The sequence below is a fragment of the Apodemus sylvaticus genome, chromosome 7, assembly GCF_947179515.1.
Source record: "Apodemus sylvaticus chromosome 7, mApoSyl1.1, whole genome shotgun sequence".
In the NCBI taxonomy this organism is placed as follows: domain Eukaryota; kingdom Metazoa; phylum Chordata; class Mammalia; order Rodentia; family Muridae; genus Apodemus; species Apodemus sylvaticus.
Genome location: NC_067478.1, coordinates 111,813,991 through 111,831,194, shown reverse-complemented (window position 1 = coordinate 111,831,194; position 17,204 = coordinate 111,813,991). Strand labels below are relative to the sequence as shown.

Here is a 17,204-nt window from a genome sequence, read left to right as displayed (position 1 = left end):
AAAGTGAAAGATACTATAAGGCAGTTGCTTCATATATATACAAAGGGCCTGAGGATCGAAGATATCTAGTATAGTACAGAAAGGGAGACCAGGAGGGCAGGGGTGGTGCAGTGGGGTGCAGAACGCACCTGGGGCTGCAGTAACTTTTTAACCAGGTGGGAAGGCCACCAGGATTAAGCAGGCCAACGATGTGCTGATAGATTGTACAGCAGCCGTCATGGCGACAGAGCAGACCAGACAGTAACCGGGAATACGGGAAGGTTGTAAAGGGACCGGAGCAGAAAAGATTCTCAATCAGGGGAGGCTCCCACGGAAGAGCGTCCAGTTATCCCCAGTCCCCAGGCAAGAAGCACGCTCACAGCTGTTAGACTCATTTTAATGTCACCCTAAGCCCGAGGTGGAGGAGGACCAGTGGCCTCGGCTCAGCAGCTATAAAAGGTGGGCCCCAGATCCGCCCGAGGCAGCTCTCTGCAAGAAGGCACTCATGGGGGAAGGGTAGTGTGGTCCAGGCCCTCGTATTTCTTCATATAAAATCAGGGTGGGACAGTTCCAAGGGCTAGGGACACAGAAACCACCCCAGAAGGCTGAGAGAGGTAAAGGGGTTAGGTGCGGGCAGCAAGGATGTGTTAAGTCAGTGCCCTAACCCTAAACACACACACACACACACACAAACACACACACACACAGCTCTTTACAGTCTGCAGCTGGTATCTGGAGAGATGGACGCCCCACTTCTTCTCCCTTCTAGCTGGTACGGAGTTGATAATCTGCAGGGAAATGAGCAGGGACCATCTGAGAACTAGGACAGGGGAAAGGAGGAGAGGTTCCCAGCACCCACAGAACCGATCCCGGGTCCCAGCACACAGAATCACCCCTGGAAATACTTCACAATGCTCATTAGGGCTTATAGGCTTGGGACGTGGCTCCAAAGTCTAGAAGACTGCCTAGAGTTCCAGATGTGGCTGGATGGTAGAGCTCCTACTTTTCCTGAGTTCGAATCCCAGCAACCACATGGTGGTTCACAACCATCCGTAATGGGATCTGACGCCCTCTTCTGGTGTGTCTGAAGATGACTACAGTGTACTTAGATGTAATAAACAAATCTGAGCTGGAGCGAACGGGGCTGACCTGAGTGAGCAAAGGCCCTGAGTTCGAATTCCAGCAGTCACAAGGTGGCTCACAACCATCTATCTGTCCAGCCACAGTGGACTCCTACGTACAATAAATAAATCTTTAAAGAAAAAAAAAGAAAGCTTTTCTTAGGTCAGGATGGGTTCCATACCGACACCTCCACCTGGTAGCACGCCCAACACCCAGGCGGCATCTGGAGGGGCTGAGTGTCAACATCTTGCTGGATTTTAGTCACCCTGGAGCGGACCAGCCGCACCATTTTAAAGATGTATATGCGGAACTCCAAGGAAGCATGGTAAGGCCAGGTTTAGTGCTAGACTTGCATCAAAGTCCTTAGACCCCACCCACGCCCCCACCTCCTACACCGCCCCGCCCCAGGGAGCCCCGCCCCCTTACCACCACTCTGGGTGATGTATCGGACCCAGGGCAGGGCCTGGTACCCACTTTTCTCGATGATCTTCATGTAACGGACCTGGAAGAACATAAAGAGGTGGCCAAGGACTGGAGACGTGGTTCAGCAGAGCGCCCCCTTCTGGAGCCCCCTGGGCTGCCTGGCTTGGACTGGGGTAGAGCCCCTCCCTGCCTAGCATGCACCAGCACCCGGGTTCAATCCCCAGGATTTGGAGGGAGGGGTTATTGGGAAAGTGAGGTGAACAGAGTCAGAAGGAAAAGTGGTGGCTCAGGTCAAGGAGGCATGCAGGGCACACTTTAGGATGATACAAACGGGGCGTCTGGGCATGATCTGGGCGAAGAAGAGATTCAGACTGGTGGGGGGAAAGGAGCAGACAGAATTCAGAACAGAGCCGGGGACCAGGTCAAGAGAATAAGGAATACTCTGCGTGGGAGAAGGCAGGGGTGACAGTGACTGACAGGGGTGGGGGTGCACACGGAGAGGGGAGAGGTGGAGAGGAAAAGCCCCAGGCTGAGAACAGAAGCGGCAGCTTCCCTGGCACAGGACAGAAGAAACGGAGAGCCTAGCACGGGGACACATGACTTTCAAACCAGCGCGTGCGTAGAAATCGAGACAGAGGGATGTCATGAATTCGGTTCCAGCTGGGTTGTATGGTGAGCTGAGACCAGCCTGGGCTTTAGAGCGAGTCCTAGGCTAGCCTGGGTTACAGAATAAAAATGCCCGGTGTGGTGGTGCACGCCCCAGATCCCAGCAGAGTAGGCAGGTCTCTGTGGTACACTACAGCCTGGTCTACACAGCAAGATCCTGTCTCAAAAACAAAACAAAAACTAAAAGGGGGCTTGGACTGGTTGATCCTGTGTGTAACGCGACACAAGTTAGACTCATGAGAAAGGAAGGAGCCTTAGTCACAGAAATGCCTCCATGAGATCCAGCTGTAAGGCATTTTCTCAGTTAGTAACCAATGGCGGAGGGCCCAGCGCATGGTGGGTGGTACCATCCGTAGACTGGTGGTCCTGGGTTCTATAAGAAAGCAGGCTGCAAGCCGGGCAGTGGTGGCGCACGCCTGTGATCCCAGCACTCTGGGAGGCAGAGACAAGTGGATTTCTGAAGTTCGAGGCCTGCGTGGTCTGCAGAGTGAGTTCCAGGACAGCCAGGGCTACACAGAGAAACCCTGTCTCGAAAAAACCAAATCCAAAAAAACCAAAAGGAAAAAAAAGAGCAGGCTGAGCAGGCCATGAGGACAAGCCAGGAAGCCGCAGCCCTCATGGCCTCTGCACCAGCTCTGCCTCCAGGTCCTGCCCTGCCTGAGCTCCTGTCCTGACTTCCTCCAGTGATGGAAGTGAACACAACAAATCCTTTCCTCCCCGACTTGCTTTGTGGTCATGGTGTTTTGTCACAGCAATCCTTAGAAAGGCTAAGACAGAGCTGGATGGGAGAGATAGCTCAGTAGTTAAGGACTCTGGCTGCAGGCTGGAGAGATGGCTCAGTGGTTAAGAGCACTGACTGCTCTTCCAGAGGTCCTGAGTTCAAATCCCAGCAACCACATGGTGGCTCACTGCCATCAGCCGATGCCCTTTTCTGGTGTGTCTGAAGACAGTGACGGTTTAAAAAAAGAGCCCTGGCTGCTCTTGCGGAGGACCTGGGTTAGAGCGGAGCATCCGTAAGACGGTGGATGGAAACCTGCAACCTCAGCTCTAGGAGGTCTGACGCATCTCCACCTTTGCAGGTAAATCAACGCAGAGTACACAGACTTGCAAAACACCGACACACAGAAGAAATAACAGATCCAGTGAATAAATGGGAGTGATTTGAGAGGTGACTTAGCCAAGAGGAAGGGAGGGAGGTCCTCACCTGGATGCCGGAAACAGTAAAGTATGGAATCTCAAACTTGACCCCGATGGGTGGCCGGCCCTCCACCTCCTCAGTTTCCACGCTGGGGAGGCCGAAGTGGGCTCGCATCAAGTACTCCTTGCCCCCCTGTGGACAGACAGAGGCATCACACCCTGAGTCATCCCCGTCTCTCAGCTCACCCTCACTGCACAGACTTCAAACTCAAGGGCACCCTGTCTAAAAACCAACAACAAAAAGAATGAGGGTCAACTGTCATCCAACCCATTTCACAGACAAGCAGTGGAGGCCATGAAGGAGAAACCGGGAACCGAGGCCGTATCCCTGAAGGACTTGTGTGTGTGTGTGTGTGTGTGTGTGTGTGGTTGCTGTTTCAGGAGGCCTCACCTTTGATTGGTTTGGTTTGGATTTTTCAGTCAGGGTCTTATGCAGCCTAGGCTAGAGTAGGAGTAGTCGTGCAGGCAAGGACAAGTCTGAATACTTTAACCTCCTGCCTCCATCTCCCAAACAGGAGGAAGGCAGGCATGGGCCACCACATTGAGTATAGCAATGTGGAACCAGACAGCCTGGGGTTCCCCTTCCTCAGCCCTCGAGGACAGCCGTGGGCATCCATGCCATCCGCACACATCCTCGACCGCTATGAGGATCCCTGGGACATTCTTCTCCTTCAGTCAAGTGGCCTAGACAAGCCCCACCCCACGAAGCCCCACCCCACGAAGCCCCACCCCTCCCGGAGCCCCGCCCACTCGGGCCCCACCTTCCCCAGTACTCACAGGGAAGGACTTGATGCTCCAGATGACAACATTCTTCTCAGGCACATACTTGGCGCTGCCCACGCTGGTCTTGAAGCGTGGGGAATCTGCATCACTAGGCACGGGCACAGAGATTTCCACGCCATTGGCCACCGACTGCTTCTTAAACTGACCCTTGGCCTGCCGGGAGAGAGCAGGAGGCAGAAAGAATTCACTCCTGACAATCGAAAAACAAAAGGATGGCAATCTAGTCTGGTGGCAGAGTGGATGTCCAGCATTCAGGAGGCCCGGTGAGCCTCAGTACTTGCTGCCGAGGCTGAGGACCCGAGATCAATCCCTGGGACCCACACTGGGGAGAGAAGCGACTCCTGTAAGTGGCCTCTTACCTCCATGTCATGTGTCCTCTCCACACACACACACATACACAAAATAAACAAAAATAAAACATGGACGGTGTGGTCGCTCTCGCCTTCAATCCCAGCATGTAGGAGCCACAGGCAGGTAGATCTCTGAGTTTGAGGCTAGCCTCGTCTATAGAGCAAGTTTCAGGACAGCCAGGACTACACAGAAAAACCCTCGAACCTTCCCCCTCCCACCGTTAAATTAGATCAAATTATGATGTAATAAAAATAAGCAGTAGCCAGGTACATGCCTTTAACCCCAGGACTTGGGAAGCAGAGGCAGAGGCAGGTCTATCTACATGAGTTTTCAAGGCCAGCCTATTCTACATAGTAAGTTCGAGGATAGCCAGATCTATATAGTGAGACCCTGTCTAAAAATAAATAGCTGGGTGGTGGTGACACACGTCTTTAATCACAGGACTTGGGAGGCAGAAGCAGGTGAATCTCTGAGTTCCAGGCCAGCCTGGTCTACAGAGTGAGTTCCAGGACAGCCAGGGCTACACAGAGAAACCCTGTCTCAAAAAAACAAAAAGAAAACAACAGAAAACAAGCAATCCTGTCCCCCCTCCCAAATTTTACAAATAAGTAAACAAACATCCACATAAGGATCCAAGTGTGACACTATATGCCAGAACTGGGAAAGAAGCAGGAAAATCAGGAGTTCCAGGTCATCCTTGACTCCACCCCGGTTCCCTAAGGAACCCCCAAGAAACCAACGGGGTCGGCAAGAAGACAAAAACATTAAAGGCAAGGGGGCTAGCTGGGAAGAGGGAGTCAGCAGGTTAGGGAAGAGCAAGGGTGAGGGTATGCTACACCATGTAAATTAGGACAATGTCATAATGAAACTCGTAATATATGAAAATACATGCTAATAAAGGGGCAGAGAGCCGGCTCAGTGGGCAAAGGCCCTTGCCACCACGCCTCAAGACCTCATAGAAGGAGAGAACTGACTCCCTCAAATTATACCCAGACCTCCACACACAAATACATGGATAAATAATAAATAAACGTGTAAACTAAGAAAATGTATGTATGCCAATAAAACCTTTTCTTTTTCTTTTTTTTTCTTTCTTTCTTTCTTTTTTTTTTTTTGGATTTGGTTTTTTCAAGACAGGGTTTCTCTGTGTAGCCCTGGCTGTCCTGGAACTCACTCTGTAGACCAGGCTGACCTGGAACTCAGAAATCCACCTGCCTCTGCCTCCCAGAGTGCTGGGATTACAGGTGTGCACCACCACGCTGGGCTTCAATAAAACCTTTTCAAAGCCAAGTATTGTGGTGCAAACCTGTACAGAGAATGTTTATAAGTTCAGAGCCAGCCAGAGCTATATAATGAGACCCCGCGAGAAAAAAAGCAGCTAGGGCTGGAGAGATGGCTCAGTGGTTAAGAGCGGCTGCTCTTCAAGAGGTCCTGAGTTCAAGCCGGGCGGTGGTGGCGCATGCCTGTAATCCCAGCACTGGGAGGCAGAGGCAGGCAGATTTCTGAGTTTGAGGCCAGCCTGGTCTACAGAGTGAGTTCCAGGACAGCCAGGACTATACAGAGAAACCCAGTCTTGAAAAATCAAAACAAAACAAAACAAAAAAGAGGTCCTGAGTTCAATTCCCAGCAACCACATGGTGGCTCACAACCATCTGAAATGGGAACATATGCCCTCTTCTGGTGTGTCTGAAGACAGCAACCATGTACTCACATATATAAAATAAATAAATCTAAAAAACAAAAAACCTGGAAAGATGGCTCATTGATTAAGAGAACTTGTTACTACAGCAGGGGACCCAGAGCTGGTTCTTAGAACCCACAGAGCAGTTCACGATAACCTATAACTCAGTTCCACGGGAACTCAGTTCCACGGGGTACCACACTCTTCAGGCCTCCAAGGCACAGAGAGCCCACACACATAAATAGATAAACATCTATTCACATAAAATAAAAACAAATCTTAAGGGGATGGAGAGGTGGCTCAGTGCTCAAGAGCACTGCTTCCATTCCAGCAGATCCAGGTTCAATTCCCAGCACCACGTGGCAGCTCACAACTGTTTATAACTCCAGTCCGAGGACGCCGATACCCTCACATTCATGCAGGAAAACACAACTGCACACGAAACACAAGCGCAGCGAAGAACACTGATGGCTCTTCTAGAGGATTCCAGTTTGATTCTCAGCACCCGCATGGCGGCTCATAACCCTCCCTCCAGGGGACCCGATCCCCTCTTCTGACCTCTGTGGGCACTAGACATGTAAGTCTTGCATATCAACATGTATGCAGGCAAAACACCCCCACACGCAAAATTAAAGAAAAAAGGAGTAAAAAACAAACAAATCTGAACACACAGCCAGGAACCCAGCTCGTCAGAAGACACCACGCACCTGCACTGAGGACGCCCCCGCCCCCCCAGCTCACCTTCACCATGATCTCCACGCGGCTGTGGGAGAATTTCTCAATGACTGACTCGATCCAGATCAGGGGTTTGACCTGCCGCAGAAGAGAGGGCGGTTCTCACGGATTCTGACACCCTGTCCGTCCACCGCCTCCCTTCTGCCTTGTGCTGGGCTGGCTCACGGCTCACCTGGGTGCTGAGCCGGTAGGACATGAGTTCGAAGTCCCCATCTGGGGGTATGAAGGAGATGGTGCGGTCGTTGTCGAAGCGCGAAAGCCTCACACACTGGTGGAATTTCACATCCTCCAGTTCCACAGACTTGTTCTTGCTGCCTGAAACTCAGAGTGGAGCAGGGGGCGTGATCCTGGAGCTGAGGAGAGGGCCCCGCCCCACCAGCCCCACCAGGGTTTGCAGAAACGGCAGCCTAGGGCCTGCGCTGAGTGGGGAGATGAGCCGCAAACCCCGAGTCCGCTGCCCGCCCCAAGCTTCTGCTCTCTATGTTCATTTCATTGGATTTGGAGTTTATTTTTCTAAAACTTCTAGTAGGCTTTTTGTCTGTTTTCTAAAACAGTCTCTAACATAACCTTGGCTCTCCAAGAATTCCACGCACAGACCAGGCTGGTTTCTAGCTCCCAGAGATCTACTTGTCTCTAGGAGCCACCACACCCAGCACGAGTTTTAGTATTTCTAATTAGACAAACATCTGTGTGTCTGGTTGATTTTATATGCACACACATGCTGGTGCCCACAGAGGCCAGAAGATGTCAGATCTCTTGGAGCTAAGGTTATAAATGGTTGTGAGACACTTGCTATAGGTGCTGGGAACTGAACTCGGGTCCTTGGCAAGACCAAGAAATGTGCTGAGCCACTGTGCTCCCATCCAGGCCCTAATTTTCCCTTTGTGTACATGTGTGTACTGTGAGTGTATTTGTGTGTACATATGTAATAATGGGTTCAGATATTCCTTCACGTATAATCCAGAGGCTAATCGGTGCCTAACTCCTCTCTAGATGATGACATTAATTTCTTTGCTCGGTAGGCGGGGCATGTGCGTCACCGTGTGTTTGGTCAGCTCCCTCTCTCTGCCACGGAGTCTGGGGACTGAACGTAGATGCTCAGGTTTGCTGGCGGGTGTTCACCGCGCTGAGACACGCCCTTTTCTCTTGACCACATTGCTGTGGTTCGTCTCCTCTGCTTTTCCCCCACCACCCCATTGTACCCAGGCACCAGATCTCCAATTTTGACCCGCTGTGCCCTCCATAGCTAGCCTCTGAGCTTCTGGGAGTTTCTCTTGTCTCTGCCTCCACTACGCATAGGCGTGCTGAGATCTCATGGAAGGATGGCTCAGTGGGTAAGAGCACTGGCTGCTCTTCTAGAGAATATAGGTTCGGTTCCCAGCAACCATTTGGGGCTGCCAACTATCTGTGACTCTGTCCCAAGGGTTCTGACACCGTCTCCTGGCTTCTGGGGGCACACGGTGCAAGTACAGACATACAGGCCAGATAAATACATACACACAATAAGTAAAGGAACAACACTGTGAACGCAGTGCGGAGGTCTCAGATGCACAGCAGCACTCGTGGTTTAGGGATCTCTCTCGGGCCACTTTGCCTGGGAGCCTTCTCTCTGGCCCTCTGTCTAATCTTTTGATACAAGGTGTCTCATTTCACCGGAGTTCAGCAGCTGGCTAGCCTGGCGGGAGAGAACTCTCTGGGGCTCCCCTGCCTCACTCCCGTAGGGCCACAGGTACAGATAAACACAGCCATGCCTAGCTTTCATATTTGATTTGTTTTGGGGGACAGGGTTTCACAAGGTAACTCTGGCTCCTTGAACATGCTATGTAACCCAGTTGGCCTCCATCCCACAAAGAGCCACCTGCTCCGCCTCCTGTGTGCAGGGATTAAAGGGTGCGAACCCACAGCACCCCACGCATACTTTTTATGCTATGAGCACCTGAACTCCGGACTTCGGGCCCTGATTTTGTCTCCTGTGTTTTGGTGTGATCTTCAGATAGGATGGGATACAGCCCATGATGGCTTCAGACTGAGTCACTGGAGATGACCTTGACCTCTTGATTCTACCTCCCAAGTGATTGTGTGTAGTACTCTGCCTTGCTGGTTTTTGTCTGTCTGTCTGTCTGTCTGTCTGTCTGTCTGTCTCTCTCTCTCTCTCTCTCTGTGTGTGTGTGTATATTTGTATATATGTGCACATGTGCTCCTGGACATTAGAGGACAATCTCAGGTGTCTGTCCTCAAGCGTCATCCACCCTGTTTTTGGTTGGTTTTGTTTTGCCTCAGATAGCATTTCTCCTTTGGCCTGGAACTTGCTGATTGGACTGGGCTACCCACCTGGGAATTCCCATTTCTCTCTGTCACCCTTCTCATAAAGCCTTGCGAACCTGAGGAGAAGATGACCTTGAACTCCTAACCCTTCTACCTCAGCCTCCAGAGATCTGGGAGGACAGGCAGGGACCACCATGCTGGCCTCTGTGAGATGTTTAAATATTCTTATTAACCTAGCCCCCGCCCCGAATGTCAAGGCCCACATCGGACTTGATCTGCAGCGGCTCATTAACAAAGAAGGCAATTGTTAGGTGGACTTTGCTGCTGACGCGCAGTCACTGGAAGGAATGGGAACACTTATTTCAGACCTGGCTGCTGTCTAGGAGGCCCCTGGCTGCTTCCTAGACTACTCCCAGGAAGAGGGCTCCCCCACCCCCAATCTTACGGCCAGTAAGCTCAAAGAGCACCCGGTCATTGAGACCCAGCCGCAGCTCTGGCATCCCAGACAGAAACACCTTCAGCTTGATGGTGCCCACAATCTCGCTGAGCAAGACACTGCCGTTAGCATTGACCTGCAAAGGGGTTTCCCAAATGGGGTGTCAACAGGTACAGAGTCTCCCTCCTCCTGCCCCCCCCCCCCCCCGGGGCATGAGGCATAGAACTCACTAGAAGGTTAACAGACTCTATGACATCAATGAAGACCTCGTTCTTTTTGTACTTGATGCCCTCCGAGCGCCAGGACACAGCGTTGGTGACCGTAGATGGCACTCGGGACTTGCCCGTCTCCAGCTTGTTGCCCTGCTGTGTGATGTACCTGTTTGGAAAGAGCGGGCAGGGCCACAGCTAACCGCAGGGACGCCACAGAGGGACAGCCAGCCTCCCGCCCACCGCCAGCACCGCTCCCGCCTCGCCCGCTGCGCCCGGGCACTTACTCCTGCAGGATCTTGCTGTCTGTGGTCTGTGGAAAGCCGAAGTCCATGAGCTCGTCCAGCAGTTCGTAGACGATGACGAAGTTGTCGCGGATGCTCTCCTCCTCCAGTTCCTTAAAGTATTCGCAGAAGACCTGGGCGGGTCCAAAGGACAGACAGACCCCGTGTAAGCTGGGGGCACTCAGTCAGCCAGCCAGCAATCATGAACTGCCTACTGCGTGCCTGAACTGCAGACAAAGAGATTGGGCCTCTCTCTCACACGGCAGTTTAATGGGGAAAAGGTCATGGATGTGGCATGCAGAGGAAGGAAAAGGCTGTGGACACCTACGCCATGATGTGCCTGGAAGACAGCTAGAGGGAGTGTACAACGGCTCTTCTGGGTGTGGGTACAGTACAGGGCTGAAAGAAACCAGTATCTCACTTGTAGTAGATTGGAACTCTACCACTGGGCCACACCCCAACCCCTTACTGGGGGATTCCAGACAGGGGTGTTACTGAGGGGTGCCACACTCCAGACTTTGTTTTTTGAGAAGGTCTGGCTGAGGAACCTAGTTGGCCATGAACGTTCCTTCCTCTTCCTGCAGCCTTCAAAGACCTAGGATGGGAGCTCTGGTCTATCTTGCTCCCCCTTAAAAAAAAAAAATGTAAGGAGGTCAAATATGGTGAACGCGCATGCACGCGCACATACCCCCCCCCTCAAAACTTTTGGTCTCTTCTGGCCTCCTTGGGCATGTAGCGCACAAACATGCATTCAGGCATATTCATATTCATAAAATAAATTGCAAAAATAATTTAAATTATGCACAGGGGTGCATACCTTAAATTTCAGCAGCTGGAAGTGAGACCAGGACTAACCTGGTCTATACACCAAAGCTCTAGGCTGGCCGGGACTACAGGGTAACACACTGCCCCAAAAGCAGAAAGAAAAGAAAAAGACCCTGCACACATTTATATGTATATGCCAGCGGTCCCCAACCTCCCTAATGCTGCAGCCCGTTCACACAGTTCCTCCTGTTATAAAATTGTGTTGTTGCTACTTCATAGCTGTGATTTTGCTACTGTGATGAACTGTATTATAACCATCTGCTATGCGACATCTCTGAGAGGGCCAATTGGCCCCCAGAGGAGTCACAGCCCCCAGGTTGAGAAACACTGATTAAGGTCTTTCACGAACACCTGAAACACAAACACTCGTCAAGTCTATGGTCCTATCACAGGAACACTTCACAAAGCATATGCGAAGATTCCGACATCTGGGGCACTTCCAGCGCCAAGCACAGGGATTTGTCACCTGCACGCCCTGGGAGGGGAAGATGTCCTCCCCAGCGTTCGAGCCTCGCTCTGCTCAAACCCCAAGGCGTTGCGCCCTCCCCCACCCCCACCCCCAGTGTCTTGTTGGGGACACTCCCTCTGTATCACTTCAGTTCTTTTTCTTCCCTCCCCTTACAATAGCACCGTGTCACATTCACTCGGAAACAAGGGATTCCCTGAGGGCCAAGCAGCAGAGAAGAGAGATTAGACCCCGTATCCCTGCAGACGATCAGACGGCGCCCGCCCGACGGGGGTGAACATAAGGGGTAGACAGACAGACCAGCTAGCCAATGAGAGGTCAGCACCTACCTCCACAGTCTTGTACAGAAAGGAGTACACCAGAGAGGCATTGGCGTTCTTCAGAGTGGTGGCCACCACTGGTGCAGTAAGGTTAAGGAAAAAGCGCCACTTTTGAGGGGGTGCTGTTACATGTCTCCTGCTACCCCCCCCCCGCCCCATTTCTATTACCCCTTACCCCGGGCACAACCTGAGTTGAGGCCCGTGTATGGAGCACACCCTGCACTCCGCAGGGCTCCGCTCCCCGGACCGGGTTCTCCTGACCAGCGCGGGGCGGATGCAGTAAAGGTTGCTGTGTTTGATCCACAAGAAGTGCACTCGGCCGTGGCTCAGCAGCGGGGCCAGCACGCCCTCCTCCTCCTGCTGCATCAGCAGGGGCATGAAGTGTTCAATCTCCGTCATGGGCACATCGCCTTTGTAGTTCCGGCTGATGAGAGGCTACGGGGCGGTAGAGAGGGCTCGGTCACCCCGTGCGCAGGCCTGGGCCCGGGATGTCTACCTCTCTCCGAACTTTCCTTTTTCCATACACACTGGCCCCCTTTTTGTTTTATGGAGGGAATGGTACCCCTGGTAGCATAGGCTGGCCTCGAATCCAGATGTAACAGGATGACCTTGGGCTCCTGACCCCCCTGCTTCCGCTTCTGCTCTGGCTAGAGCCACTGTTACAAACTCTCGGCTAGTAAATTACCTCCCCGGCCTGTCTTCCCTTTTATTATTAATTTAGGTTTTTTTTTCTGTGAAACCGGAGCTGGTCTCTGCCCAATCCTCCTGCCTTAGTGTTTAGAGTGCTGGGGTTACAGGTGTTTGCCACCACCCCACATTCTGTGTGTGATTCCTTATCTGACAGACCCAGCTAAGACGCGCTCTGTGTGCCTCGGTCTTCATACATGTTATGTGGATACTCAATGCCCGCAGCTAAAAGTGCCCTGGTGCATACCCAATCCTATCTACTTTCTATTAATGGTGTTATGCTGGGGATGGGTTTGGGAGGTACAGGCAGGAGGGTCAGAAGTGCAAGGCCATCTTCAGCTACATACTAAGTTCAAAGCCAACCTAAACCACGAGATGCTGCCAAAATAAAAGAAAATAAAAAAGAAAATGGGCTAGAGTGTGGCTCAGCAGTAGAGGACTATCCTACCACACACCAAGTCCTTCAGACATCAGTCAGTCAGCCTGGAGGCGCTGGGCCTTGTCTTACTAGGGTCTGCCGTTAGCGCTACTACCTAGCCGAGCTCCAGAGTGAATCTGAAGCCAGCTGGGTAAGTCAGCCAGAGGCCATTAAAAAAATGCAGAGTGGGTACCGTGAGGGAACTCAGTGGTTCTCAGTGGTTGAAGGGTCTCACCCCAGCGCCCCGCCCCCTCCACAGGAACAGGACAGAACAGATTCTCACGTACACAGAGGAAATCAATAAGTGTAATTATAAAAAGTATGAAGAGGATTGGGATGTAATGTAGTGGCAGTGTCCTGGTTTAACTTGGGTTTTACACACACACACACACACACACACACACACACAAACACACACCACTGAGGAGGAGGAGGAGGAGGAGTTCCGGTGGCTGTCTCAGCCCTGAGACAGGTGTCATTGTCTCCACTTTCCAGACTGAAGAAGTTGAGGTTTTAAACTATGTCCACAAAAAAGCAGAAAAGTGGAACTGAACCGCCCCTCCTGAGCTGTTCTTGTTCAAGGTTATTTTATTTCTTTTTGTCTTGCTAGTGTAGCCCAGGCTAGCCTTGCCCCGCTGAGCTCAGGCTATCCCTCTGACTCAGCTTCCAGAGTAGTTAGTATGGCAGGTGCACGGGCGAACACCTGGCCCTGTGTCATCAGGGCTTGTCTCTTTTCACAGGCACTGTTACTTTCTGTGTGCATGGTGTGTGTGAGAGAATTCGGGTCCCTGGCTAGTGTGTGTCTGTGTGTGTGTGTGTGTGTGTGTTCAGATGACAACTTTGTAGGTTGTCTCCTTGGGTTTGGGGCTTAAACTCAGGTCTCCAGGCTTAGGCGGCCGGTGCGGGGCTTGTTGAGCCTGTTTTGTTTCTGAGGCAGTGAGTGTGTCACACGTAGCTCAGGCCCGAGTCAAGCTCCCTTGATTTCCTGATCGCTCTGCCCCCACCTCCCGGGAGCTGCACTTATGGCTGCTTGGCCGTGCCCTGGGATTATACCTCGGTCTGTGTGCTAGGCCAGCCTGCCGACAGCTGAGACACCTGACCAGGCTGGCATTGCATTACGGGGCTCTTGTTTTCGTCTCTACGGCTCTGATTGCCACTGGAGAAGGAACAGGCGGTTTGCAAGGATAGCCAAGGAGTTACCCTCGGCGCATCTGTTGAGCTCCAGGGTTGCAGAAGTACTGTGCTCACAGGTTCAGGGCGCTCAGATGGTGGGCATCTCATTTTACTAACACGGAAAATGACGCCCAGGGCTCAGAGGGGAGAAGCCCCTTGCCCAGGCGCTGGCTGGAGAGGGCGGGTCCCAGCTCCGGGTCCTGCGCCCTGGGCCCGGCTCGCTCGGCCGGGCGGACCTCGACCCCTCGCCCTCCGCCTCACCTTGCCCTTGACGTCCAGTATGAAGACTGCCGAGGCCGACATGGTGGCCGCCCGCGAAGCTAGGAGGCGAGCGCGAGCTGCAGAGGCGGCCGCGCGGCTGCTTCCTTCTTCCTGCGGAAGCGCCTTCGCCCAGGTGAGCCGCCAGGTGAGCGCGTCTTAAAGGGGAGGCCGCCAGGTGAATGCGTCTTAAAGGGGAGGTGAGCCAGGTGAGCGGCGCGGTCGGCAGCCACCGCCAAGGCTGCTCCAGGAGCTGGGAGAGGGAGAACGCGAGGTGCGGCTGCTGCCCTGGCTCAGGTTTCTTCGGGGATCAGGGATGCCTGGGTGGATGGTGAGACCCCAGGACATTTATCCATCGATGCTTCTATTCACCCACCGCCCTGCTCGCCCGCCATCCTCTCATCCGCCTGCCCATGTATCCATCCACACTCCGTCCGTCCGTCCGTCACCCCCCCCCCCCATACATATACACATTCACATCAACATCTATTAACCCAGCCATACATACACGTATCCACCCACCCAAGCATCCACCCACCCACCAGGGCATCTGTTCACGTGTCTGTCTCCCCCACACAGACCAGTCTCAACAGGATTTGGCCCTGTTTCTATGTGTGACCCCGGTGCCCACCGCTAGATGTTCAGCAGGGTTCATCCTTCTCACACTATACATTTTACTACTTTCTCTTAGTATTATTGTTGTTGTTGTTGCTTTTTTATTTTTTCAAAACAGAGTTATCTTCGTAGCTGGCCTCGAATCCACCTGTGTCTAGCTCTCGAGTGGTGGGATTAAAGGCGCCACCAGGCTTGGTTCTGTTGCTTGTTTTTGTTTGTTTGTTTTGTGTTATTATTAATTCTAGAAGAAAGGTTGAGATAACCCAGATAGCCTGGAGTTCATTGTGTGGTCCAGACTGGCCTCAGTCTTACAAGTTCTGTGATTACAGTCACGACTCAGCATGCCTGACTTTATTTTCCGTTTTTGTTTTTGTTTTTTAATATCCTAGGCTACCCTTAAACTCAAGATCATTCTGTCTCAGCTTTTCCCATTTGCGGATGATGGAAAATAACCACTCTAAACATTAGCTGCACGGCGCTCCGCTGTGGAAGAAACGTTTCCTGCGCAGCCGCCAGGGGGCGACAAAGCCCGCGTGGGCATCAGTGCCGCGTCCGACCTCTCTCGGGCCCGGAGTCCAGATGCAGCTATGAGAATCGCCCACCGGAATTGTCCTAAAACAGAGGCAGGGGACTTGTATGAAGAGCTTATCAGCACCACCCGGGAGGAAGCCGAGCACAGACAGTCTCAGGGCCACAGCCAGGTTACCAAACCACTATTCTCTTGTTCTGGTTATTTGTACGGTCCTAGGAGATGGAACGCCCACCTTTGCCCGTACCAGGCAAGCACTGTGCCCCTGTTTACACTCCCAGCCCTTCATATTTTGCTCTGGGGCCTTCGTGTATAGTACAGGCTACCTTTAAATTCCCAACTCTTCCACCTAACCCTCCCTAGTAATTGCACCACCTTCGGGTATGACATAAATACCTTCCAAGAAGAAATGCTACAGATAACCACACCTACCCCCTTTTTAAAGACCTGTCTAGCCCAGGCCTTCTTATATAGCCAAGGGTCACCTTGAACTCCTAAACACCTCGAGTGCCAGGGAGACATGCATGCCCTACCACAGTCCACCGATGTGGTACAGTGATCGGGATGGAACCCAGGGCTTTGTGTGGGCTACACAAGCGCTCTACCAGCTAAGATAAGCCCTCATGTTCCGGATAAACCCTTCGAGGGGACCAGAAGAGAGTCCTGCTGCTATCTTCGTGGCAAGATGGGAGCCTGAGGGTAAAATTGCCCAACAGTTTTGTTTGTCAGGTTTTGTTATTAATGTTATTATAGAGTCCCAGACAGCCTGGAAATTATTACCCTCCTGCCTCAGTGCTAGAATCAAAGGAGTGCACGATCATGCCCAGTTTATGTGGCGCTGGGGCTGGAGCCCAGACACTCTTGTGCCCTACACTAGATCTACCAACTGAGCTCCAAGCTGGGCTTCCACTCATAGGAAGGGATCCTTCCTGATCATCAGCAGACTCAGGGCAGCCTGGGCTCACCTCGCCCTTGTTGGGAGTAGGATAGGCAGATCCCTGCTTGCACTCTCTGGTAGTGTTTAATCCTAGCACTGTCCAGATAGAAGCAGGCAGATCTCCACAGTCAGATCTCTCCAGGTCAGCCAGGGCTACATACTGTCACCTTGACTAAAAACAAAACAGAAATCATAATAAGGTGTGGGGGGGGGGGTTCAGTGAAATTGCACAAAGGCCTTTGCTTCAGCACCGATCTCATCTTCAGGTCCTTCATGACTGATGGGAGAGAACTGACTCCTGTAGGTGATCCTCTGACCTCTGCACACATACACAAAAAATAAATCATATATAATTTTAAAGAAAGATGGCTAGCTCCTGGGAAGGGAGTGTGTCTGGAGTTCTCCTCAGGCCTCCAGAATTGAATGTGCACAAAACCAGCAGCACTCTCCTGGGACCTGAGATGCATTCATACGGTGGTAAGAGGAACCTAGAAGCCTGGGCCCAGCGCCCTGGAATTGGAAACTCAAGGCCTATTTAACTAAAAAATTCATGAGACTGGGAGCCTCAGTGAGGCAGAGAACAGACTGGCACTGTCTTCTCTCAGCCAGCACAGCCCAGTCTGACCTAGCCCAGCCCTCTCTGGCACCAGTAGCCACCGCCCGCCGCCCCCCCCCCCCCCCAGAGGTGGTGGCTTTGCCCCAGTTTGTCCTAAATATTGTGTCCTCAACCTCCTTCCCTTGTTCCACCTCAGCTTCTCCTTATCAGCCTCCTTCCTTCTCCTCCCTCTAATCTGTCTACTCAGCGCTCAGGGCCACCCTCCCCCTCCCAACCCAACCAGCAGATT

The 17,204-nt window shown here is 52.4% G+C and overlaps 1 protein-coding gene across 2 annotated transcripts; it reads right to left on the bottom strand.

Moving 5' to 3' along the window:
- Positions 1 to 375: 375 nt before the first annotated feature.
- Ap1m2 (adaptor related protein complex 1 subunit mu 2) lies at positions 376 to 14,367 on the bottom strand. 2 transcript variants are annotated; one of them, XM_052189675.1, is made up of 12 exons: positions 14,282 to 14,367; positions 12,021 to 12,177; positions 11,752 to 11,819; positions 10,135 to 10,265; positions 9,869 to 10,016; positions 9,648 to 9,774; positions 7,110 to 7,258; positions 6,944 to 7,015; positions 4,165 to 4,323; positions 3,395 to 3,520; positions 1,528 to 1,603; positions 376 to 767 (listed from the first exon to the last, which is right to left on the bottom strand). In XM_052189675.1, exons 1-12 carry the CDS (start codon positions 14,321 to 14,323, stop codon positions 745 to 747), a joined length of 1,278 nt encoding a protein of 425 aa, XP_052045635.1. In that variant the 5' UTR covers positions 14,324 to 14,367; the 3' UTR covers positions 376 to 744. The 2 variants fall into 2 exon arrangements, with proteins under 2 accessions (XP_052045635.1, XP_052045636.1); XM_052189676.1 differs by having other exon boundaries at positions 7,110 to 7,252.
- Positions 14,368 to 17,204: the final 2,837 nt, after the last annotated feature.